Source organism: Aulostomus chinensis, chromosome 23 (genome assembly GCF_037954235.1).
Source record: "Aulostomus chinensis isolate RoL2024-O1b breed Wild chromosome 23, RoL_Achi_v1.0, whole genome shotgun sequence".
Classification (NCBI taxonomy): Eukaryota; Metazoa; Chordata; class Actinopteri; order Syngnathiformes; family Aulostomidae; genus Aulostomus; species Aulostomus chinensis.
The window spans coordinates 4,015,428-4,042,500 of record NC_141342.1 but is presented as its reverse complement, the minus strand read 5'-3'; the positions used below and the strand labels follow the sequence as shown (position 1 = coordinate 4,042,500).

The window sequence follows — 27,073 nt, the reverse complement described above, 5'->3', positions numbered from 1 at the left end:
TTTCGGTGTGTGAAGACGCACATCTTCCAGGACACACAAGAATCAGGCTGGCTCCATTTTTTTGCAGCTTCGTGTGTGAGCAGTTCTGGCAGTCTGGTTTCTCCACTTTGGGCAGACTTTTTCCGTTGTAAGTGAATACAAATGTGTCACATGTTTCTTTCAAGACTTTGGATGGTGAGATTTGAAGTGAGGCAATCCTGGGCTAGTGAATGTTTTGTGATGGGACAGTCAATGATGACCTCAGAAATTATACAGAAAAATGCATCCAAAAGTTTAAACTGAGAATCATAAAATGCCACAGTCCGGCCCATTAAGATTTGGATTAATATGCTGCAGCCTGTCACCTAAACACCTGAGAGTTAGCCAAACTATGATGAAACAAAAAGGGTTTGTTTCACAAGGAGCCGTGAAGGCTGATGGGGCTTCTGCTAGGCAGCCGCTCTCTTACCTTCACTCCCATCTCAGCCACAAAGATCGCTGTGAAGATGTAGTTGGACAACGTGAGAAAGATCCGCTCCTGCAAAATGCAACATGAAAGGAAGTTAAGCTCACGCACGTTCAAATAGTCTTAATGATTCATAACTCACGTTTTTGTTTGAAGACTTTGTGTCTTATTCTGAAAATTAATCAGAAATCAATCAGTTAATCGTCGCTCAATCGAGGGCCCCCACCATTGTTGCTCAGTGGACTTCTTATGTGACGTTTTGAGCCTAAATTTGTATGCTCTCATTTCATTGAATCGACTGCATTGGAACAAGCAGTGTTCGAGTCTCTCAGTGTTTCAAATAAGCATTTATAGTTCAACAAATTATGACTTTAGACTGCTGTTTTCCCAGTGTAACAAGAATGCTGCACCAGGATTTGTTCCGTCAGTGGAGGTTATTTTATAAAACAAGCGCTGTAATTTCTTTCGTGTGCATGCAACACAACACCATCAGGACGGAGCGATTAGACCTCCATCTATACACAGTCCTCCTGCTGCACTCCCATGCCTCCCTGTTGCTCGGGGGCAGCATGGCTGTGCAAGCAGGACGGGATGGGAGACTGTTTACTGAGCTAAACAGGGACTGACGAGGGAAAACAATCAGGCCAGCAAGAATAAGATCCCTTCACCGGCTGCTTGTTTAACCTACTTCCCCTCTATTTGGGAAGATGAGACCCTGCCTTGCCTCTGAATGTCTTGTTGTGCGTGCGTGAACGGGTGAAGGTGGCTGCCTTTCCCACGGCCCCCCGACCATCACTGCACATGCTCGGAGGAACATAACATTACACACACATAAACACAGAGATGTCAGTGCTGCAGAGTCTCTGGGAATGTCAGGCATGACATCACTGGGAATTCTTGTGCAAAGAGGGCTACTAAATTCATGTCTTGACAGCAGCCATTCCTGATGTTCCTGATATCGTAGTTAGCGTGCCGCAAAGTGAGGCTCAATCAATTCGTATTTTGTCCATGTGTATGTTCATTGTTGCTGAGGAAAAGATCATTTGATTAATAAAACAAATATGGGTTTTCAAAAAAATGAAGCTAGACTGAAACGGAAGCAAGACATCTGGCCCCATTCCTGCTGCAAAAGGCAGGAATGTGCCTGTGCTCCAAAGGTATGGACGAATGACTGTCTCGAAGTCGTGCTGAATGACAGATGTCTTCGTTCAGCTCGCTGATCACACGGTTGGCCTTTTCGACAACATACATTTGTTTAAAGCCCTACATGATTTCCTCAAAAATGATCAATATCAGAAACTGGGCTCCCCTCTTGTAAGTGAAGACCTTTCGCCTCTCATCCGAGGAGCTTCTTCACTTCTAAATTCCTGGTGGGAAGTATCAGGTATAGAACCACCCAGGGGGGTGGTGGCAAAAACAAGTGGTCGTAAGGCCAGAACACTGGGCTCGTTAGGTGGTGATGTGAGTCGTTGGCCTCGGTTTCGGGTCGTTACCCCTCCCAGCGTGAACGCTGGCTGCACCTCCTGGGGAGGGATATAAGGACGGCATTGTAGGTGGGTGATAGGCGGTCTCTGAGGCCCCCTCCTCTGTTCAAAGATGGACGTTCTAGTTTGACATGAATGGCTTCTTTCACCCCTCTTTCAAACCATCTGTCCTCCCTGTCTAGAACGCTGTTCAGGCCTCACGACCACTTGTTTTTGCCACCACCCCCCTGGGTGGTTCTATACCTGATACTTCCCACCAGAATTTTAGAACTGAAGAAGCTCCTTGGATGAGAGGCGAAACGTCTTCACTTACAAGAGGAGAGTCCAGTTGCCTAGTTTGATCATTTTTGAGAATTACGATGACCTTGAGGACTGAGAATGTTCACAAATACACCCATGTGTTTCCCTGAACAACTTATGTGACCTGCGCTTAAATAAGCTCGGCAAACCAGTTTCTACCAGTAATATCGTGGCAGCCACCTGTCAACTGGCAAAAAATTGTTCATAGGTGGTGCATGGATTCATCCGTGTCTGGATGCCCATGTTTGTAGTGACACTCTCTGGATACGCCCACTTTTCAGCATTCCAATCAAGTCATCACCATGTATGTCATGTCTTTCTCTGCTGTGTTACTCACAAATACATCCCAATACAACAGTTGCACACTCAATTGCTGTACCTGTTGGACTTTTAAATCTGGAAGATGAAAAAAAATAGTTAGCCCCCCACACCGCTAACTGCTAACCATTTTAGCCACTGGCTGAAGGAAAGCACTTCTATGCTCATTTCTATTTGTGCACTGAGTAATTTTGGTAAACTGTCGTCACCTAAATACAACATTTAAAGCAACACTTAACCTATTATGTGTATTTTGCCTTTCAAGTGTTGAAAAGTACATGTCTTGAGCGCATGAGGATGTTTTTTTCCCCTCCTGCATAACTTCTTTGTGACTCTAAAATGCAGAACGAGCCAGCCACGTATATTTAGGTTGAAGACAATATCAAATAACAGCTAGAAACAGCAAATTTGACCCAAAAAATGTCATTTACAATCTCTTCAGCACGTTGTCTAGTATGACCCACGTCCTCTTCATCGGCCGTAACCTCAGTCATGCTCAAAGACTTTGTCTTTTATTGAGTAAGTTAGTTTGTCCTTTGCTAAATCAAACGTTAGCTCCTCATATTCAGCGCCCATTCACCGCAGCTCGGATACTTTAGTTCTGCTCACAATGTGCTCCAAGCCAAATATACTTGGCACGTTCTTCCTGCATTCACAGTCACAAAGAAGTAATATATTTGTGAGTAACTGACAGACCTTTAATTATCCACTAGACATTTTCTTGAATTGCAAGTTCATTCTTGGCTGTATTTTTAGCTGAGGGATGAAGGAACAGATTGTAATTGACAGCAACAAGAATTCCAACTCCACTTGTCATGTAAAACTTGTCCCTCTTCCACATCAATTCTTATCTCTAACGCTGTTTCAGGCCGGCATCTAGTGAGTCATACCGCAGCTCCAGAAACCAGAAGTCTCTCATTAAGCCTGAGCTGGTTTGAAGTAACGCTCACCGTGATGCAAACGAGCTGATTATCCGATAGAGGCTTTGCTTAGTTACAACCCTGTGAAAGCAAAACCTCACAGGAAGCAGGTAGTCTGTGCTGGCAGGCCTGGACGCCTGGCTGATGCAACATCTGACTTGTAAGAAAGGAAGTCATAATCATGTATGATGAGGGCAATAATTTGTAAAGGAAAAAAATCTTCCTGAATGTAACTTTCAATCATGCAATTACAAACTTCCTGCATGACAGGAAACAGGGCTGACCCACTTTGGACTGTGATGAAAGCTTTCCAGCAACATATCCTCACTGTGTAGCACCATCTGTCCATCTCAATGCTGTCTGGAGCAGATGACGTGCATGCAGAAAACTATTACACTGTTAAAGCTTGAAGTAATTCAATTTAGAGCCCCAGACACTGAAGTATTGTCCCTTTCCACAATTAGGAATAATAAATCATAATAGGTGGTATAATCATCCTCTTCAATTTCCACTGAGCAACAGGAAGACGGTATCCAGGCAACATCCAGCACCAGTCCAAAACACAAAGAGGTTGCACGCCAAATACAGAGTGTGTGACATAAGTTCCAGGACCATAATCCAATTATTCTGACTACATTCCACACCAACACACTGTGACTCAAATGTTTTATCTCACTAACGATCACTTAATTTCTATTTAAAGAATAGAAGTTGTGGCTGTTGTTAGGCTGGCTTCTGGTTATGAAATAAAGCAGATAATTGGAAATGTACACAAACAGAAGAGTTATAAATTATACATGTTTGGTTGTTACGTACAGACAAGGCAGAATCAGCCGCTGAAAATCGATTCACAATTGACTTCATTATTTCACAACAACCCACACAAGAGATATAGCATCATGCAATGGCCGCCCAGGTAAATAAGAACTGGAGCAACAAGCATCACAGTTCAAAACTGTAATGACTGCTTGTTTTCTTGCTTTTGGCTGCTTGCTGCGTCATCTCATTTCAATAATGGCCTCAGGGCTCAGACTGGACACGGAGCTAACAAATACATCCGCAAATACCACCCTCTGATCTGAATGCTAGTGAGGCTGTGATGGTGGTTTTTGTGTCTTTGCAGATGACGCGGTCGCATGTGTGTAGAGGTGAGAAAATTATCTCATATATGTCTGGTGTGTGTGTGTGTGTGTGTGTGTGTAAGAGAGAGAGAGAGAGAAAGAGAGAACTCTGTGTCCTGATGAGACCTAGCAGTCTCGTAAGGTGCCCTCCGATTGTTAAACATCTCCTTTCCTGGACGTTAGCCACGTACGCCAGCCAAAACATAATCTAATCAATTACAGTGGCACACTCTCCTCCACATTTCGGTTGCAAATCAAGCCGAGCAAAATGTACAGGCAGGCCCACACCACAATTAGGGCTATCAGCAACACACCTCCCTCAGAGCAGCAGGAAAAGCTAATAATCAAACGTTGTTAATTATAATGTATATCCAAAGAGCGGTAGGTCTGTTGTTATTGCTGTAAATAGGAAAAGGAGATGGAGTCAGATGTGTATGTGTGTGTTGCGACGAGGCATCCAGCCAACCCTGCTTCATCTGAAGTGATGGTGCATTAGCTACAGTAGGAAGGTGATGGTATTGATGATGCAGTGCACATGCTACTGGCCTGCAGTCTAACAGGAGGGGTTCCCTGCTTACATAACGATCCGCACCATTTCCCCGCACACCACAAAATACTGTACTAACTCTCCTTGTTGTGTGCATGGGAAGCGAGTTTACTGACAGGCACTTCCTCCTATTCTTCTCCATTTCTGACATGAGGTTTCTTAGTGTTTGATAAACAAAATAAGCATAAACATCAACAACAGTCTACTTTTTTCCATTTCTTCTGTCGTTGCCATTGCAGACTGTGAGGCTACCACAAGAAATGTTGCACAATCATGAATATCGCAATTGAGGAAATGGAGCAGAAACTGGTTTAGAGCAAATTAACCAGACTAGACAATGCATATTTTCATCAGAGGGTAGTGGAATATGAAATATTACCCATGGCTGTAAAGACTAGAGGAATAAGAGGTTCTCTTGGCTGTGGATCCATGAAAAATTGAGGTATTCAACTCAGTAGGACAAGCTGTAAATGTTCTTAAAAGCAGCTATACTGGACCTGCTGCTGCAATCGTGAGACAAAGACAAAGGTTGGGAAAATCGGAAAAGTTGTCGGCGGTGGAAACGGTGCGTCTGTCGTGTGAGTTAAAGATTCCACACATTAGAACTTTCGAAAAAAAAGCCTTTCCATCTCCCATTTTGCCCATTTATTCTTTGTAAAAGTGCCTTGAGTGTAATTTTGCCATTTCCATTAACCTTTTCAAATACAATAAATCCCAATGACCATCGATGTATGTTGGTGGAGACTTGACAGCCTACAGTGACGTCGTGTGTTCGTACTCACAGCACTAGTGGGGTCGATGCGAGGCCTCTCCATGGCGATGGTAATGCAGTTGAGGAAGATGATGACCAACACCACGTGGTCGAACATCTTGTGGGTGATGATCCTATTGCACAGGTTACGGAACCTGTGAAAGAGCCAAAAAGACAGAATGACACTTGGTGCTGCAGCACATTTATTTTCTGCTGCTAAGAATTTCAAGCAGTTACAATGTGTAACTCCTTTTACAGATATAGAGAACTGAAAAAATAAAAAATAAAAAGGTCTTAGGCTCCAGCTGGAAAGAAGAGTTACCATAACAAAGCCGTTCTATCTTTATGCCCCAGAAACCTTCATGGGGGAGATGGGATGAGCAAGTAGGGAGGACTGGAGGAAGGGTTCAGATCATAGGTAAACATGACAACAATGCCGTGACAGAGCGCCAGTCAAGAGTATAATCCTGTATTAAATGTCATGTAAGTGTAGGGAAAGCAGGGATGAAGAAAGTACAAGATTGAAAATAATCCAGAGGAATAGGAATGAGTGGACCTTCGGTTGACTCACGTACGTGCGGAGTTTTGTGTGAACAAGATGTTAGCCATGATAGCATGTACTTTATAAATAATATGAAATATTATAGACAGTACTAAAACCCTATACAAACTTTCCAAGTGATGAAATATCTCATTCAGTTTAGATAAGTTACTGTAGCTGTGGAATGAACCAGTGCAGAACTAGGAGTTATTAATTAATCCTGACTTTCATTACCTGACATGAAAAGGTACCCAGGCTTTTAACGTCCGATGACGGAGAGAAAGAAAGAGAAAACACTACATATGGCACTGGGAGGGGATTAAACCACGCAACAAATCCGCTTTGATGACTCGTATCGGTGTAAGTGTACAGCAGGGGACAATACAGTGAGGCTCAGATCTGGATTTTCGGCTTTATTTGGCAATACAGACACCATTGTGTCAACACTTGCTAAGTCTGTTTGAGTCTGTCTGACGGTGGTGATCATTATTCATGCAGGATACAGCCTGGATGAGCTAATTCCCCTTTGATATCTGCATGCCAAAGCTATGCTGCTAAAGAATTCATGTGTTTTACTCAGGCAGGGAGGACAGAGGGTGCCAACTCTTCCTCCAATGGGCCCCAGGACTCTCTCTCTCTCACACACACACACACACCATAAACTACGGCAACACCAACGCTCGATAAAACAGGAAAACTACCCTGCTCTGTCAGACTTGGGATTTGGGAAGAAACACTGACATGTTGATGCTTTTATAAAAAAGAGTTGGCAGTTGATGTCACTGATACAAATATTGGCTACAGATTTTTTTTACTTCCAGAATGTCAGGAAAAGCATCCAAACACTGTTCAGCATCTGTTTTATGACATCTACATTTTCAAATTCAAACCCGCATAAACGTGAATTCTGATAAGATTTCGTTTTTCAACTACATTCCCCAGAATTCACCTGGCCTGTTACACAGTTAGTGATCAAGCTCCTCAGTTATCCAGGTCATAGTTTGACGGCACTTGATTGGTATATGACGGTATTTCGCCAATCACTCAGGGGGCTTCTTCAGTCTAAGTGACTGGCGGGGGTCATTATGAAGGTTGTTGTCGTGGTTACCAGGGTCAGTATTGTTGTACTGACTGTCTTTAGAGAGTCTGGAGTCAGGGCATTCTGTCTTGCAAAGAACCACACTCACGCCATTGCTTTTCTTGTGTTTGGCGGGTTGCTGATTGAGGCTGTGCTTGTTGAAAATGAGTGACACATTCAATATTCCGTGGAAGATGATCAGTCGTGGCCTGATAGCAGCAAATGATAATGACACAGTTCCCTTTCATCAGCATGGGGGACTGGGCGCTGCAGAGAACAACCACAGGAAACTTTCATAAAATGCTTGTCAAGGCCAGTGAGACGGCAGCGAGGAGAAGCAATCATGACTTCCCATGCGGCTGCAGGGTCCCTCCTCCTCAGTCTATCTACCATTCCCATGCCTTCATGTGAAAACAGAGGAGCATTGATTGACGGGACGTAAGTTTGCTCCCCACCCAGGACGACATCATTGAGTTTCTGTGTTGCAGAGCAGTTAAGCTTCAAAACGGCGAAGTGGCTGCAGGTTTTCCTCCCTGACACGGATACATGATGCATCGACGTCACACGACAGGTGGCATCCAAGTTGAGGGTGCTGGGAGGCTAACCTCTCATCTTCTACTGTCCGAAACAGTTGAGTGGTCTCAGAGTTTAAACTTGGGAGCAGGAATTACAAGACTAGAGCAAGACACTCATGGGTTCAACCCCCCATATTGACATACTGCAGTACATTGTTTCCCTTCGGCGAGAGTACACGCTGTTGTTTTTCAGTGCATTCCAAACAAAGCAAGCATAAAGAACATCCTCTCCTGCGGGGATGGTTGCCGACAGATGCTACAACTGGTTAATGTTTCCTTCAGATATAGGGTGAATCACTTTCATGCTGTCATTTGGCATTGTGGAGTAGCAAAACAAAAGTTGCAACATGAAACACCACGGATCATTACTCCCACTCCCCTTCCCTGCTGTCTTTCTTCTATTCTTGCCTGTATATTCTGATCTGCTCAAATGACCCACTCCCCCACGAGGTTCATTCTAGTCCCACTTAATCTAATCATGTACTGAACAAGGAACTCTGCGCACATCCTCGGTCCATTGCCATGGTGATAATTCTGGTCATGGTGAGTGCTGATCACAGTATACCTGCATAAGAAGTGGACCCACTTGTCCACTCATTAAAAACTTCCCCTGGAGTAATCCTCAGCAGTAACTACAGCACAGAGGCAAGTCGAGGTGAACTTAAGTCCACGCGAGAGCTGCCAGACCACAGCCCCCCACGACGCCGCTCTCTCTTGATGTGATTGTGAGCACGGTTGGGCGTCCATGGTGGTTCAAGGCCAGAATGGGCGCCATGCTGAGCCCGTGTCTTCGGTGTCACTCTAGACGACGGCCAAACCTGGGAGCCTGATGTGAATGAAAGTCGGCAAGCAGCCCAGCGTGAGCCAACCTCCTCAGATTTCTTAATAATCTCACCGGGAAGCCACGGGGGGCATTTCTGATTAACGTCTCTCACATTATATGATTATGCTGTCAAGAAAGAAGAGAGAGCACCATCTCAAAGTGCTGTCAGGGCTCAGATTATCATGGTCTTGAAAGTCCTTAATGCAAAGCAGACGAAAAACAAATTCACACTCATACAGGTCGGCTGTATATGTATGTATGTATGTATGTATATTATGTATTAAACAACAGAATATCTCAAAAAAAACATTTTGCTTTGTCTGATTTTTAATTGTTTCTGAGCTTCATGCAAGGTTTCTTTTCTTTTTTTTCTTTTTTTCTGCGATGAAAATGCCCCTGCTGTTGCTTTGCTTGTGCAGGCCGAACCGAGCCACCAATGGAGGCACAACATAAAAACTCAAAAGCGTTCCACAGTTCCAGCTGTCAGAATTCAGACTACCTCTGCTGCTGCTGGCTCAGAGGAGGAACATTCTGTCCCCTAATCCATCTCTGGGAACAAGGCAGTTGATGGTTACGAGTATTAAGTTGAAAGGCGGCTGTGTGAAAGAGCCTCGGGCAAACTAGACCAGGCTCCAATCTACCTAAATGGAGAGATATTCAGAATTGCACTTTCAATAACCACTGGGACATAAAAACTGCATATGTGTGCATCAGTGTTGGAGGTAATGCATTATAAAAGTAACATATTACAGTATGTATATTACAGTAACATATTACAGTCATATATTATTAGTTACTGTAACCGATATCTCACTGCCACCTGAAATGTGGTGAACAGAACCTCTTGTTATTCTTCATAATTCAATTATGCAATGGAACAATCGACTTACTTACATAAAAAACCTCTAAATTTATAAATATGACAGTCCAGGTGGTGCGAATAGGTTAAGAATAATAAAAACGTGTTTTATTTTGTTGGCAGATGAGATGTATTTACAATAGGAATATCCAGTTTCTCTGTAGTACTTCATAAATCTGAAAGTACTTTTGAATTAACAGTCGGAAAATTCTTCTCCATGGTTTTTCACAAATAAATCTTCATAAATGAGCCAATAAATTTCAGGCTCCTGTGTTTTCATGCCTAGTCATACTTCTGTTGGTTATTTTGATGACGGTCATTCAAAAGTAGAGTAACTGGTGAATTATTACTCTAGATAGAGTCATATAGTAAAGTTACTTCCTACTTTCAAATGAAAATAAACAGTGGTGAACGATATACTACACTTTGCCCAACACCGATGTGTAGGAGGCACACAGAGACCAGTTTACCGCGAGTCGGTTTAACGCATTTAACGTTAACGGTTGCAAAGAATGTGCATCACGTTCAAAATGAAATACTGTGAAATTATAAGATGTGGTTTTAATATCAGATACAGAGACAGAGCTTCTCTTCGGACAAAACCAGTGCAGTGATTTCCCGTAGTACTGCAAGCTTGACCAACGACAGGGATCACTATATGACGAGAGCCTGCTGCGACTAATCACGGCCAACCTGTCAGACAGGATGAGGAGGATGAGTTCTGGACAAACAGAGATCCTGATCCTGTTTCCCCGGCCTCTACCCTTCATCGTATTAAGCTAACTTAGCATTCTTTGAAGGTCTGTCAGCCGACTGCATGGATGAGAGAAGGGTATCTATCGTTTCGTCATCCTGAGCTCTGCTTAAGATGTAAATTAAGCAGATTTCCGAAAAAGTTGGTGCGTTCCTTTAAACTCCCAGTGGGTGGGTGGTGGGTCAGGTTTTTCCCGGTTTAATTGGCATGTTGTGATGCCTGGATGGCAGGTGGGTGCCAGCATTTTGCTTGGTGCTGCCATCACAGTCACATCCACCGACAAGACAGCCCCGACTACACGGATCAAAGCTCCAGGAGGAGAGGAGGGGTGAGGGAGGGGAGTCAGCACGTGGCAGAGATAACACCGCTCCCTCCCTTTGCTCCTGCTTCCTCACCCCTGACATGGCAGAAATGAGCAGATAAAAGAGACTTCTGAAGTGAGAGTGAGGGAGGGAAGAGGCATCGACGTGGGAAGCTAAGGGGAAAAATGCTGCACTGCCACTGTGGCCAAAACACACTGCCATTAACGTCGGCGCGATGGGATGTCAGAAGTAAGTAGTCCTGTTGAATTCCATTTGAAAACAGCAAACTTTCTAAGTATTTTACTGAAACCATGAATGTTCATATTAAATACAAGAGTCAGAGCCTTGTAGACTTGGAGGTCAGAGGCGTGAATACTACCTGGACTCTGGAGGGAAGAGATAAAGTGACCAGGTGTCTCTCTGTCGACACCAATCTGGCTGTTTCTTCTCCAGCCAGTGGAACAGCCTGGCAAAGCGACCCTGCAGGGAGACGTGCAATCACACTGCACTCAATACCAAACTTGATTTTACTTTTTTTAAAAGTGCAACACACGCTTTGTCTTTGAGAACAACAAAGCACTTATTTACAACACCAAGTTAAAATATAGAAAAGAGAAAGAGAAAAAGAGTTGTTTGTTCATACGGCCCTGCATGATGAGAGGGTAGATATCATCTGAGCTGAATTCAAAAAATTCTTAAAGACAAGCAAGCGCATTTGCATTGTAATAACAAAAATAACAATAATCACTGACAAAATCATTTCATATATCTTATAATCAAGTGAGTGAAATTTCCTCTGGAGAATTTCTAACTCTTATTTTTAAGAGCGGACTTTAATTTGAAGACAGGTTATGAGAAAAGATATTCGAGGTACAGGGTTCAGCTTTCAGAGTCGTTTATTTGAGATTATTTGTTAATATGTAATGATATTTGTGGTTCACCTCTTGTTGTAATAAGCCTGATGATTGTATGTCCGTGGACTGAGTAAGAGGAAGCTCCATTTGTACTCAGGCATGGAGACTCACCGTATTGGCCTCCTCCTCCGCGTTTTCGTCTTCGGTGTTGTCCTCCAGAGAGACGTGTGTTGGCCCGACTGATGGAGAACCCTTCCCATTGCAATCGCTGTGCTCTGCAGGCCGGACGTGACCCAGTGAGGGGGGTCTGGAGCTGTGCATGCTGGCTGAGCGGTACAGGTAGGGCACCTGGCCGGGGCAAAGGGCAGGGATTAGGGACAGCAGGCTCTTTGGGGGTTGCCCCTTTCCTGGCGTTGCTCTGTTTTCAACGGCCAGGTTGTTGTGAAAAATAGCATCACACTGGGATTGTGTGTTTGGTGCCATTTCATTAAATATTACTGCTGCAAGTGCATAAAAACATGATGCCGTAAAAGCTGATAATAGAATTTGAAGTAAAAAGATAGTACACTTTAGTGATTAGTGCAGCTTTTATGAGTCCTCATGACAGTTTCTACTCTCATATAATATTGACAATGGGATTATTCAAATGGAGAAACTGCAAGTACCTGCAGCAGAGCATCAGGGGGTAGATCCATGGAGCTGCGTGTCTCCACCGACTCCATCCTTCGATGTCGGGGCCCCCTCTGAGACTGAGACATGGAGTCTGTCCGGGCCAGAGAGGCATCATCCTCCTCCATCAGTCCGCCTCCTCCTTCTCCTCCACCCTCGCCATCTTCTGAGCTGGAGCCTCCCTCTCCCGAGAGGAGCGACCGTCTCTCCCCAGACTGCCTCTTTTGGCGTTTGAGTGACGGGGCACGACCAAGACTGTTCCAGCTGGATCGACGGCTGGTTCTGCCGCTGCCGGAGCCCCAGGGGGCGTAGGGGGAGGAGCTCCTGGCGCTGGTCTGGAGACGGGCAGAATGATCATAAATTGGGGAAAGAAAACCAAAAAACACTGTCGATCTTAGACTAAACTGTTTTTGATCATTTGTTCAAGGGTTCAAGTAAAAGATCGAACAGGTTCCTTCTCACAAGATTTGTTCACAATTGAACTGTCAGCACATTTCCCAGCTGAAGGATACTGGAAGGAACTGGAACACACTGGCGCACACATCGACCAGGAGCATCCCAAATATGCTCAGTGGCCGATGTCTGGTGAGGATGCAGCCATGCGACATGGTGCTGTGCAGATACAGCATCAGCTGACGGCAGCAAATGAACGGTGCAACAATGATCCTCAAGATTACGTCATGGTATCTGTGCATTCAATTTACCATCTGCAAAATCACAAGTGAGCTTTTGCCCACTCAAGACAAACTGCAGCCACGTCAAGGGCGATGAGCTCTGAGATCGACTTGCCTGAGATTGTTTCTAAAGGTTTGTGCAGAAATTCTTTGATTGTTGAAACCAGTCGTTGCATCAGCTGTCTGGGTATTTGGTCTCAAACGATCTCGCAGGTGAAGAAGCCAGATGTGGCGGTCCTGGGCTGGCATGCTTTCACGGAGCCTGCTGTTGTGGGGCCAGTTGGATGTATTGCAAACAAATTCTTGGAAATGACGTTGGAGACAGCTTATGGCAGTGAAATGAACTTTTAATTTACGGACAACAGCTCTGGTGGACGTTCCCGTAGTCAGCAGGCCAGTATTGTGCTCCCTAAACACTTGGAACATCTGAAGCTTCATGTCGTGTGATGAAACTGCACATTTGAGAGACTTGTGACCAGACCCAGACTCACCTGGGCAGTAACCCTGCAATTTAATCAGCATGCTGATATCCAACACCTGTCAGGAAGAGGACTTTCTTGGCAAGGGGAAGCGCAAACTAACATGAATCCATAGCCTCAGATCTTTTACCTACACTTGTGAAAAATGCAAAAACAAGTGTGTGTTTATATCTGTGTTCCGGTTGTACCCTGGGAACGTGCCCTCTCTGGCAAACAAACCGAGCGGATGTGGATTGACTCAGCTCGATGAGAGGTGAACTGAATAGAGATTCATCGCTGACAGACTGACAAGAGCAGATGTGGAGATCGAGGAATTTTTTTCCCCCTCAAGTCTTTATCCCAATCATCACTTTGTCAAATAATGAATGGCAGTGGCAACCGTACGAGAGCAGGCCTCACTAGAGGCGCTCTGCATTAATCATCATCAATCCTTATGCTTGCTGCAGATCGGCGGGACACATCAACGGAATCCAAAGAGACACTGGTGGTGGGAGCGCCTGACACTTATCCTCTTACACGTGTATTCATGCTGGAACAGGCTTGTTACACTTGAGATGCACCACATGCTTTCAGTGTAAGTGGGGATATAAATGCACGAACCGGTGACTTGTCATAGGCGGCTGGGTCCATGGAGACACTGCTGCCTCGGCGAGACTCGTAGCTCTGGACCGGGTCACCAGCTGGCAGCTTAGGTATGGGCATGGGGGTAGCCGCCGTGTGGGTTATTAGAGGAGGAGTCCTGCTGGTCCTCAAGTCCACGTGACCATTTACAGGTACTAATGGTAAAAGAGGGACAGATAGAGTCAAATGGAGTGAGTTGATTTTTAGATCAAAAGAGAGCAGAGATGAGAATTTAAAAAACAATGAATAGAAAGTGGTTTTGAGAGAAAGCAGGTGAAAAAAGTAACAGAGGACGGCATTAAATCGAAAAAAAAACAGGATGAGGCGACGAACCCAGGCCGCACATGGGGATGGGTGTCACTGAGATACACCCTCGGTTACGCAACACAGCACACTTCAAGTGGATGCCTTGTACTGTTATTGAGCAACATGAATATTTCAGCATGGGGCATTAATCTTCGGGGATGCGTGGGAGAGAATATTATGTTTGGCAGCATCACAAATACTCGACACGCGGAGGGTAATGCAACTTTAATAATGCTAATTCCTCCGTCTTCAAACCTTTAGCCAAGGCCTACAAGATGAATATTAGTCTCTTCCAGCTATGTAAGCAGTTTTACATGGACCATCTGAAGGGACTGACGGGGCGATGATACTGTACGTATGGGAGATGTACTCCATACACAAGTGTTTCCACTGGGTTTTTCAGACTGCAAGAGCTGTAATTAGAGGAGGGGAACTGGCGTATGAGGAATTATGGATGAAGCTGCTGTGCTAGTTTGATGTTGTGCAGGGAGACAGCCAGGCACGTGCCCACCGAGTGTGGTCGGAGGCCAAGACTGAGAACAGGAGACCACAGACATTGAACAGGTGGGGGGAAATGTTTGCACAGGATATACTTCAAATGCCTTTGGCCTTACTTGCTCCTGTATCACAAACTTCAACATCTATTTTTTTTAAGAGAGTCCCCACAGTTTGTAATCTGCAGGGATCTAGCAAAGATTAGGAAGGGAGAATGCCAGCAGTTAACTGTGCAAACACAGATGGCTTGTGTTTGGTCAAATGTTTGTCAAAGGAATCATAGAGGGTTCAGTTTTATCCTTTACATTTGTTTAGGGCATCATTGTTGAAAGGAGCTGTGCCATGTGTGCTGTCTGTACACTGGTTTGTGTGTATTTGCACAGCTCACCTGCAGAGGCCGATAAATCCTTCTTACTGCCGTTAACATCCTCCATACTGCGTGCAAAGGAATCGATCTCTGAACCTGATTTAGAGGCGTCACCCTTGAATCACAAACATTTAGAGGAAAACAAGAAATCGTCAGTTTCTTTAAATGGCCGAGAGAAAGCAAGTGGGTTGCCTCCAAACACAGATCCATGCTCAGCTGTATGTCAGTCAAAGTATCTGAGTAATCACGTTGAGGGCTGTCAACATGGGCTTTGGTGGATGCACATCTTTTGTAATCTGCAATACAACACAAGCTAAAACTACTTAGATGTGAACTGTAAAAAAGGAACTAACACTTCCATTACTTGGCAGATTAGATTTGTCTCGTGAGAAGGCCAGTGACGGGGACGGGTTCCGTGGCACTTCACCATCCCTAGTTTGAACTGTTGGGAACATTCTCAACGAATGAATTTGCTCCCAATCTCCAGTTGAGGTTCGAAGTTGAAATGTTTTTTTGTTTTGTTTTTTTGGACAAACCTTGATAACATCTGACGCATCCGTCCACACCATCTCACAGCTTGATGATGTGAATGAATGATGAACACATGACTACATGCGACCACACGTAACTATACGTAACCACATGTGACTACACGTGACGTGTCTGTACAAGGCCAAACTAGCGTCACTGAATTTCCCACACGTTGGCCAATTAAATTAGTTAATCCGACTGTGAATAATATACAACTAAAGTTTATGCAGATCCTCCCTTTCGTCATCGCTTTCACATGGCGAATCCTGGTCGCTGTGTCACTTCTGTTGTCCATTGTGAAAGGTCCTTCATCGATTGATATGTTTATTGATCGTCTAAATTTGCTAAAGTTTAGGTTATATTCATACTGCTTTACCAACCAAAGCTCAAACAATTTCCAGACAGGGATATTTAGATGTCAAAATTCATTGGCAGCCCTCGTCATGATCCAGATCTGACTTTGGATCAGGCACAAGAGGCAACCTCACTCGTTAAAAAGCTGAAGGTCTCCCATAGTTCAAAGGTCAAAGGGTACAGAGAGAAAGCCACAACAACAAACAGTGTTGTCATGCAAAGAAAGAGAGGGGGTTTCACCGAAAAAAAACACACTGAAACAAAAGCAGTTATATGCACGGAGGCACTTTTCAGAGTTAATTTGATCAGTATGTTGTTGTGATTGTTGTACAGAAACTCATAGGCCACATGGCAATTCCCTGCTGCCAAAGAGCTCCAGTGTGGTTGCTAGGTCTACAATTTTCACACTTGCACACACAAACACATGCAACTCCTTCAGAGTGGTGCACAACAATCTATAAATCAGCAACCCAGTTTGACTTTTGTCTGAACAGCAGAACTATTTATGCCTTGTTTTGTTTTCTAACATTGTTCTAGACAGTGATGCCGAAGTGGATCTCTCTCAGCACTGCATTTACATATTCCTTCATGCCGCCTTCAACAAGCTCTGCTATTTCTATTACTCACTCTCTCATTCACATTCTACTTGTGCACCTTCTTCAGAGAACCTCTCAGGTTCTTTTTTTTTTTTTTTTGTAATCCTATGCCAGAGCCAGCAGACTTCATTAATATGTTGCGAGGGTGCCAGGTGGATGCTGGATTAATAGGATTCCGGCCCTGTGAGTCAGACCTCTGTGGTAGCAAAGTGAATAGACAGTTCAGAAAAGCCTATGGAACCACCACCGTGCACCTCCTCTTAAACCAACAAATGACTTTCTTGATCCAGCCCATGAGTGTAAGAGAAAGGCAATGCCGCTAAGGATAAATTGACATTTTTACTGCAAATATGTTGGATATGGCCATTGTTGAGGGACTCGAAAGTCATTGAAAGTAATTATTTGGGCACCTTAGCCTAATTTCCTAATTACCATAAACGGGTGGAGTGTCATAAAATTAGATAGGGAAAGAAGGCGCTAACGATCTAGCGAGTCAAGAGGTACTTGAAAGCTGCTGTGCACATTACACTCCTGCATGTGTGTTTATTGTACAGGGCTGCTCCAAAGATGCTGTAGAAAACGTTGTCACTCCTCTCTGTACATGTAAATTTGACTGCAATGATTTGCTCTTTTAGTTCAGTTAGCCATTTAATTGAGATATTCTAGTTTAGTAGAGGTAGCATGGCAATGGTGTGCTTCATGGCTCAAACTTGGGACAACTTCACTTTTTCTATACAATAAATGCTACAAGTTTGCCTTCCTGTAAGAACCCCACCCACCCTGGTCCTGCATACTGTTAGCTGTAGATCTGTTTATGAGATACAAGAATAACTAATTTCAAAATGACTTTAAGCGGGTCAATACAGATAGTTTTGTTATTTGGGCCCTCTGTCACAGTTCCATTTGGATTGCGTCGTTTGGGAATCCGTTTTTTCACATGGACACTTTAGTTTTAATCTTTGTGTCGGTCCCTCTGTTCTCTGAAATCTAGTTTGGGTTTCTTTGTGTTGTGATCATGCCGTTTGTCAGTTCCAGGTTTGTTTTGGAATGTCTGTCTGTGTTCTTGTTTTAACATTTTGTGTCTGTTTTCCACTTTTTTGAGTGAATCGCCAGTGATTCTGTCAGTCAGTCCTCATCAGCCACATCCCTGTTCCCAGCGAGTTTGTAGTGAGACGTGGTGGATTGTCTGAATGTCTGTCGCATTTTAGGTATTCAGAAAAATGAAAACTGGCTTTGATGAGAGAGGGAAGACTCAGACTCAGCCTTGATTATTGCCACAGCCTCTCTCTTGCTTGAACCAAAAAGGAGTTAGATTGGTAACAAAAATGTTACCATAAGTAGTCGTTGTAGTCGTCGTGGGAGTAGTGTTGTTACACTGAAATGATTGGGGATGACATTCCAACCGACATGCTATAAAATTAGGCATAAATAAACCGACATGCACACGTCCACCAACATCTGCTCACTAGATATCAGACATCCACCACATTTAATCACCAGGCATAAATAAAGCAAAGCCTCCCATGTGAGGGGCAGTAACAGGAGCATCAGCACCACGGGTGCTCAGCTCCATCTCCTCCACCTGTTTAGGGGATATGGAGCACGGTAAAAATGGATGGGACACAGTGTCTGTGTATCTGAATCAAAGCAAGGCCAGGGGGTTTTGTTTTAGGGGCCTTACCCTTGAACCTATAAAGACTCACTCCACAACTCTCTGTCTTGAATATGGTGCGTGTAAGGCATCGTGATTCACACACTACAGCCGACTGTGTCCCAGATGAGAGTCTGCTCAGCAAACTAAGTTTTGTCACAAAAACACACGCGAGAAGTGACAATTAAACACATGTGATACCACATGATTTTTCACCACAAAAACAGATGTTCCTGAGAAACAAGTCATCCAAATATTGTGCTGATTAATAGCAAGCTCAGAAAAATAGGAGAACAGAACATGGGTGAAAGCGCGGTCTGGGACGTTGTCATCTGCACGCGTTCCCAGTGTTTCACCTTTAATTCAAAATGTATTCACTATTTACGGATGGTGAGCTTTGGGCGCAACAATGACACTGTGCAAAAGAACACAGAAACAACTTGCTATTACGGTCAAAGGCGTCTTACAGCCTCATCGACTGAACCGTGTTCAGCAGGTCCAGCTGTTTAGCTCCGTAGATATCTGCGATATATCGGAAGTGCATTGGCGAAACTCTTGGTTGTGTCTCCAAATTGTCGGTGTTGGTCAGGTTACTCAAAAACAGTAACAAGTTACCCTTATTACATCTTTGTATCAAAAGTATCGGACGTCTTACTTGTTGCTTTACCATATGACTTTTGCAGTTTCAGTTGTTTTGCTAAAGTAGTTCCCTCTGTGGCAGCCGACGGCTCTCTGTCAGCAGCAACAGTCTTAAAAAGATTCTTTGTTAGGTTCGATGTGGTATTTTCTCTGCTGAAAGCAATGTGCAGTGGACAACGATATTCTTTGTACCTTTACGTGAGACAAACTAAAAGTTTCCAGCTGTCAAGCGCCCAATGCTCGCACTGCTCATCCTCAATCCTTCACTGCACATAGTGTTTGAGTGGCGATTTGAAAGAGCGAATAAAACGCTGTTTCGTTGTTGTATGTGGATTTTAACCTGTCAGTGAGTGTGAAAGCAGGGTTCGCCTGATATGTTGTAGCTGAAACCCTGCTGTAAAATCACACTGTTTGCCATTAATTAATTGCAGCTAAGCATGAAGAAAACCAGTTGATTTGCCCTGTATATATACTGACATGTGTGTGTGTGTGTGTGTGTGTGTGTGTGTGTGTGTGTGTGTGTGTTGGTGAACTGGAAAAGCCCCATAAAATTACTCATCTTCTTGGCAAGATTTTCTAGCTGTCGTCCAACCATGACTACAGGTAGAATCCTACAAGGTCCTGTTTTAAACGCCTCGCTCCAGATAAGGAGGCTTCATTTTCCTGGTGTGGATTTCAAAATTTCAGTCGACGTTCAGATAACCCTAACCCTGCACGTACACAATGCGCCTACAGCTTACATTTACAGTCTTTAAATAGATCAGAGTCATGTGCACCGACAAGTTGGGATGATAGCGTGATAAGGGGCCGAGAACTGCAGCGGAATCCATGAAATCTCCTGGACTCTCCACTCTGGCGTCACACGTGTTCAGTGAGATGGTCAATCCAGACAGCAGTAACAACTACAAGAGGACCAAGCTGACCTAAGATCTGTTCTAATCCTCTGATTGTTGAGGGAACATTTTACAGCCCACAGATGACCGGCTGCTGAGGTGAGTCTGCACAAGTGAGATTTCTCTGGCTTAAACCTGATTTTTATCAACCAGTTTAATCCTCTCTCACAACAACTGTTCCCAGGTCTGTCTGCACCACCCAGCAGCCGTCTTCTCTCTCCCTCTAGGAGCCGGTTACATAGAACTTCTTTACTGACATTAATTTGTAAATCCGATTACAGAAACAAATCCTCTATGAACACATTCACCTTGCATAATTCTGTCTAGTCTGTCTCTTCAACACATAGCCACAGTCACATCAAAAATATGCAAGAGCGCATTTTCTTTTTTCAATTAGCGTATTTTGAGAGAGGATAGATGGAGTGATAGATTTACTTCTGTGCTGACGGGGGGGGGGGGGGGGGGGGGTTCCATCCTGACTGTGATTTTCAATACCGTCGTTGACTGGAGAAAGTTCAGAGGAAGACAGGTAGTATCAGTCCAATGAAGGAGGTAATCAAAGTCAAATCAATCCAGAGGACGACTCCATGAGAATGCGAAGGTAAGGATGATAGGTCTAGAGTGGGGGGTGGGGGTGGGGGTGGCGTTCTCCAGGTAACTCCTGGTCCTGAAATAGCACGGCTATTTGGATAGCTTGTTTACACTCTGCCATCCAATTGTGGCGGTGGTGGTGCGAGCAGGAGATGGACCAGACCAGCCTGCTGCTGCTGATAGTGGGACAATAATAGACAGCAGCAGCAGCAGCAGGCTCACAGGGGAAGCTCAATTACATTGCAATAAATGGGAGGCGAGAGGTGGATGTTGATAGAAGGAAGCAGGGTAATTGCGTGGGGGCTTGTTTATCTATACTTGGGCTGTGTGAAAAATGGGAGACCCCTTTATCTGTGGGGTCCAACAGCTTTGTCCAGTTCAAATGAATGTCCAGGGATTGAGACTTGTGCTGTGTCCCAAATCGCATACTTCCATCCTGCATACTTAAAATTTTCAAATTGAGTATACAGTACTAAGCACACGATGTACTCATTCACACAGTTTCGAGGGTGCTGTGCTGTCCCAATCGCATACCGCCGCGCGACGCACCCACCGGAAATGACGACGCGATGTCTTCCTCTTCTATGCCGATTTCTGACCAGCTAGCACCGCATCAGCATCGGCTAATTACCATCACCTTTCCCTGCGCTAGTTTGTCGATTCTTGAAGCAGTAAAACAGCAAAATGAACGGTCATTGCGTGTTGTTACGCCACAATCGGAAATGACGACGCGATGTCCTCCTTCTATTGGCTGAGGGTCAACGGCATGTAGAGTTTATTTGTGGGATCTATTTAGAGGAACATTTTGGTGACAAGTCATTTTATTTTTTCAAACCCGTGTCCACACAGAATTTCAAACTTGTCCCCGCTATTTGATGTAAAGACGACTCTGTACGAGTCAGTGTCGACCGACTCTCACCACAGCTGTCCGCCGCCATTTTTATCGATGAAACGAGCTCAGCGAGTGTCCACAGTCACGTACTCAAAATCTTGACCGATTTGAGTACGTCATCCGGGTACTTTGGCATACTCAATTCTCGCATACTGTCCACACTTTTTTCCATTTTGAGTTGAGTATATTCAAAATTTCAAGTACGTAGTATGGAAGCATGCAATTTGGGACACACCATTGGTGTTAGGTTTCAAATTATGTTTGGGTCAGGCCTGCAGTTGTGACGGTTAGGGTGAGGGGCGAAGGAAGGCACTATGACCTGCGCAGTCGTAGCACACCTCCAACCTCACACCCACCCACAGCGATATCGGCCTACGCAGGGCTGCCAATATTTAGCCTAGATGCATTTGCAGGGAACGATGAGGCGCATAATAATTCTTTCACTTTCATGTACCAAAAATTGATCATTGCTGCCAAGACTTAAATGAAATAACACTTGTGTAAAAAAAATAGCAGTTAAACTTGTACGGACTCTTTTTTTCTTATTTTTCCTGCAGTAAACACGAGTATAATCTGCTACCTGTTTGGAGATTGTCAGCAAAGTAGCTGTGAACGCTGACGAAGATCATAGGAGCTGAATTGTAACATAAATCATGAGGATACATCATCTGCGAGCTACCATCTGTACCAAACTTGGTGCAGAACCATCTGGTAGATTAGATATTTCACAGTACTTCATGTGAAAAAGTACTGACTAAAATATTAGTCATCAAGTAGGGCTGCACCATGATGAAAAATATCTAATTGTGATTATTTCTGACTGATTTTGCAGTTGTGACATGATTTGTATAATCAGAAGGAATCTTAACTTTTACATGACAGTTCGAAATTTCAGTGACAAACACGTTTAAAAGATCGTAGCGTATGTTTTTGCAGCGAAGGCAGTGATATAATGTGCAATTCATTTCAAATAATTTAGCAGCCCTGCCGCTAAGATCCGACTGTCGGTGCATCCTGAGGTGGAAGTGTCCAGGTACTGTATTACTTTGAGTACTCACGTCTGGAAAACTAGGATAACTGCTAAAAACATAATAAAGAACTGCTGCTTCACTCCTTGCCATTCGTTGTACCTGAATTTATGGTGCATTCAGCAAATGAACTTTAGAAACTGTAAAAGGGCTATAGCAATATCCAGTATATGAGCAAATAAATATAACGCAACAGTGACTAGAGCCTTGAGGGAATGCTGTTACTTCTAAAAGGGAAAAATATCATCAAACTTCAATTGTTCTACTAACTGGCAGCTCTGGATTCCTTTAAATAGTTCGTAAATACAAAATATACAGTAAATTTAAACCACTGGTATAGTGAACAGGCAAAATGAGACAAACGTATATAGTGAAAATAAAAGTATAATGACACATCAGCCATTAAACCGTCCAGCAGACTCCACTCAGACTCCCCACTGTAAGCCCAGGCTCCCAGAGGGCAGCTGGATTTGAACAGGATAGAAAATAAGCTCAGAACAGTTTGGAATATTTACCTACTGGAAAAGTTCTGAATCTGTTCTGGATGGTTCTCAAGAGTGGACACGAGGACAAGGCTTACTACCATGTGTTTTTCCAAGGCTTCGTTTCTCTGAGTACACTGGGCTTGCCCTAAGAGTCGTGCAAACAGAGTTTATCTCCAGCATGCTCCTTATTAGCTCTCATCCTCTACACCTGTGGATCCAACAGTGCTGCCCCCCAAAACCATCACACACCCCCCACCCAGCCAGATAAAACAGACACTGAAGGAGATTCTTGGCAGCGCCGGTGCAGTGTTCTTACCCTGAGGTAAGAGAGAGAGAAAGAGGGGTGGCGGGCCAGTGGGAGGTGAGCAATCAATCTGAGGTCTGATGTGGAGTCTGCTTTTCAACAGGACAAGAGAACGAAAGAAAACAGCAAAGTGATGCGAGGCACTTTGTTGTTTCTCTTTAACCCCTTCAGAAGATCATTCACAGGCTCAGTTAGTCTAAGCAGCGCAGGCGTCATGCAGGAAGCAGGGTGAGAGGCTCTCAGACGTCACATAGCCTCAAGCAGCCATATTGGAGGCCCTTGGTTTCTGACATCGCAGGGGATAAACTCCATTTCCGTATGTGTGACCCAACGGTAGTCTATGCTGTTGCATTGATTTTAAGAAACATACTGTTTCTTTTATCATCTCTAGTCTCCCTGTCAGATGTCTCAGCAGAGATTTCCGCTGCTGAGTCTTAGCTACCACCTCAGCACAGTGACACATGGCCATCGGTATTCATTAATCCAAATGTTTTTTTGAAGAAATTCACACTTTGTGTCAGTTTGTAACGTGTGCAACCCTGACATATAAAAAAGAAGAGTTTGTTTGCCGTGTTTCTATTTGAATGGGAAGCATATTTTGCGAATGCAGCAAAAGAGGAGAGGCGAATGTCAGCATTTCCATCAAGTGGGTGGATAACGTCAAGTGGGTGGATAACGCAGGCTAGTGCAGGTTTCTGTCAGGAGATGACGGTAAAGGAAACGTTCTGCAAAGCCAGAACCACAACAGATTGGCCCATCGTTTCCTAGCCATCTCCCAATGAAACTGGTGAGTGGTCTTGAGGAATTACTGCTAGTTAGAAAGGTTGTGACTGTTCTTTGGTGACAGTTAGCACTGAACTACTAGCTGTTCGGAGATAAAGGCAAAGTATGGGAATATCCGCGAGGATGGAGTCAGGAACAAATCAATGGAGGTCTGGTTGTTTCCAAGACAAAATCCTCTATGGATCGACCGCAGCACAGAGGACATGCTGATGTCACCGCCGTCAAATGCATTGCAATGCCCATCCGTCCTCTATTAGGCAGTCTGTAGTGAAAAATGTTTGCCAGTATTTCGTGCAGTAGGTTAGTGGGAAGTGTATTAGTAGGATGGTAGTAGGCAGTACCTTAGCGATTCTGAACACAGGCACAGATGCATTTCATCATCGTCGTCATCCAGAGTGAGTTATTTTGACCGTTAAATGTGCCAAGCAGCTACTTTGCATTCTACAATGTTGAAATGTGACCTCCTGCCTACAGTTAACAGAATTCTAAGTGTATTTTTCTGATGTGCAGTCATTAACTTACACTGTTTCATCAGAGATTCTTTCCGACACAGTTGTCCTGTCAAGCCTCAGAAGCACTGTAAATACTCATTGCTATCCATTCTGAAGACAAACTGTACTTCAGCTTCAGTCGTGTATTTCATTCCATTCTTCTTAAACCCTTCTACTTCTCTATTTTAGAGGATTGGTGGCAGAAGTCTCACCGGCAAATTTCTCGACAAATAAAAGTATTTGTATGATTACATTCCACTAGAGAAAGGCGAGTAATAAGTTTTGTTTTGTGCGTGTAAGGAATACTCCTTCGAGGCACTGTCAGCTAGCATTGGTGTGGAGTAGAACTAGTAGCGTGTCTGGTTTGCTGGTCAATGCAACAACATATGCTGAGATGTGTGCTGCACTCCGACTATACAAACGTTATCTTCAACTATCAACGAAAAGAACCGTTGAGCCTTCAAGCTGCAACTGCTGAGATACCTGTGACGTAACCGAAAAGCCTCCATAGGGAAGGGTGAGGAGAAGAGAAGGGAGGGAGGGAGGGGAAAGGGGAAGAAGGGGGAGGGCTGTTAGTAATGAGAGGAGGGAGGGAGGGAGGGCAGAGCTGCAGTGCTGTACATACCCCTGAGTCTACAGGCAGCTGAATTAGGCTCAGCTGGGCATGCAAGTCCTCCCGCTTGGACACTTCCTATAGTGGAAGTGATCGGTGCAGCCGGACAGGAGAGGGAGGCGCACACAGGAGAAGAAGCACAGACGTGAGAGCAGTAGACACGAGCAGAGGGAACGTTAAGATTCCAGCCTGTTGGAACATTTCGGCTTCACCATGCCATAGAACATGTCAAAGCGTTCGTCCTTTCCAATGTGCAATAAGAGCTGCACACGTGTACATCAGCGGCATCGAGTAAGAGAAAGCGTGAGGGGCCAGAAAAGTCAGAGTCTAGGTGGAGACACATCACACGAAAACCTTTTCATTCGTAAGGCAGAGATGGAAATGATCCCAACGTACAATATGAAATCGTGACATACAGAAATGCAGAACGTGCTCAGGACAGAAGCATTCATCTGCATCTGATGCATTCTTTAGGCTGTGAATTGTGCATGAGTGTGAAATGTATGTTCTTGTATAAAGAAGAACTTTCGTTTCTTTTTGGTTGCACTCTCTTCAGCGGACATCAAGACCAGACAGCAATGAGAGAAAGAGATGAATAAAAGGAGAGCAAGAAGGAAGGTATGGGTGCTGGCAGGAGAGTATTTCTCTTTATGTCCAAAGCAATAGAGATGTTAAGAGTTCTACATTTGTGCTCGCCCGTGTGTGTGTGCGTGTGCGTGTGTGTGTTTGGCTTGGGTCCAGAGCCGTACATCTCTCCTGGCTTGGCTCACATCATTCAACGGCCCGTTACCTAGCAACCCTGACACAAGGAAAGTTTGGCTGACTAAAAATAAACTTAGAGCTTGCAGAAAGGGAGGTAAAGTTGAAAAAGGAGAGAGAGAATAAAGGCGACAGATACAGAAGAGCAGAACACCAGCTAATAGACCGAAGGGCTTTCTGCACTTGCCTGTGTGTGTGTGTGTGTGTGTGTGTGTTTTTTAAGAATCTCTGTCTTTCTAAGTCTATAGCTCTCGGCACAAGTCAAACTTAATCAAAGATGTGACACTATAAATATTCAGTTTTTGGAAGTTGTAGGTGTTTCCTAAAGTGTGTGTGTGTGTGTCTGTATCTGTGTGTGTGTGTGTGTGTGAACATGTGTTACCGACTGCAGCCTCCCAGACTGCAAATCCTACTAACACCAATACAACTGTGAGCTATCAAGCACAAAGGGATTGAAGTTGTATTCTTGCAATGCAGTAACTCATTATGGGAATCCAGCTCATAAAATTAACATAAGTTGGTTCCTTTTTAGTCATCCAGCAGATATGCAGCGCAGCAACAGTTGTTTGGAGCTGTGCAGTGAACGTAAATCCCAAATTCTCTCTGTTTGAGCTTCCAACAACTCATGAGGAATAAAATCTGACTCTTACCAGCCAAATTCTGCACAACGTTCACGGGATGTGTGTGTGTGTGTGTGTGTGTGTGTGTGTGTGTGTGTGTGTGTGGGTGTGATGCTGGCCAGCTTTAAAGCTGCAGCTGAGTGGTAACTGGCCAGAAAACCGAATCAGGAGCTAATAGTTGCTTTTAAGATTTGGCTGAGCAGGTTAATTAGCAAACCATTTACAAGTAGTCATGTGAGCCGCTGTCGAAATTAAAAATATCAGAGGAAAGTATAAGATTCCAAGCATAGATTAAATGAACTAAGCCTCAAGCCGTTTCTTCCCACGTGTAACAAGCCAGAACAGAACAGAAGTCTTTCTGCAGCTGCTGCTTGACTGACAAGGGGACAGGTAACTACCACCTGCAGACTGACAAACAGGAAGGAGAGGAAACCCTCTTTTCCCTAGGAACCACAATCACATCAGACAGCGGTATTTACCACTGAGCTTTGAATAGGTGTAAAAATGTTGGAATTTTTTTCTGGACTTTGTTAATTTGGAGCAAATCAAATAGGCTATAA

General features: G+C 44.2%; 1 protein-coding gene across 13 annotated transcripts in view; it reads right to left on the bottom strand.

The window, feature by feature from the left end:
• Nucleotides 1-27,073, bottom strand: part of cacna1g (calcium channel, voltage-dependent, T type, alpha 1G subunit) — a 271,413-nt gene that overhangs the window by 56,167 nt on the left and 188,173 nt on the right. For 10 of the 13 annotated variants that reach the window (XR_015111675.1, XM_086196398.1, XM_086196399.1 and 7 more), the window contains exons 15-22: nucleotides 25,147-25,212; nucleotides 15,305-15,398; nucleotides 14,095-14,270; nucleotides 12,338-12,676; nucleotides 11,844-12,020; nucleotides 11,198-11,298; nucleotides 5,918-6,041; nucleotides 449-517 (exon numbers count right to left, since the gene is read on the bottom strand). Coding sequence is in view for 12 of the 13 variants with exons in the window: in XM_086196398.1 (XP_086052524.1) it covers nucleotides 449-517; nucleotides 5,918-6,041; nucleotides 11,198-11,298; nucleotides 11,844-12,020; nucleotides 12,338-12,676; nucleotides 14,095-14,270; nucleotides 15,305-15,398; nucleotides 25,147-25,212 (1,146 nt within the window). In the remaining variant the exon portion in view is untranslated. The remainder of the gene's footprint in view (nucleotides 1-448; nucleotides 518-5,917; nucleotides 6,042-11,197; nucleotides 11,299-11,843; nucleotides 12,021-12,337; nucleotides 12,677-14,094; nucleotides 14,271-15,304; nucleotides 15,399-25,146; nucleotides 25,213-27,073) is intronic. The other 3 variants (XM_086196405.1, XM_086196402.1, XM_086196408.1) reach the window with 1 other exon arrangement.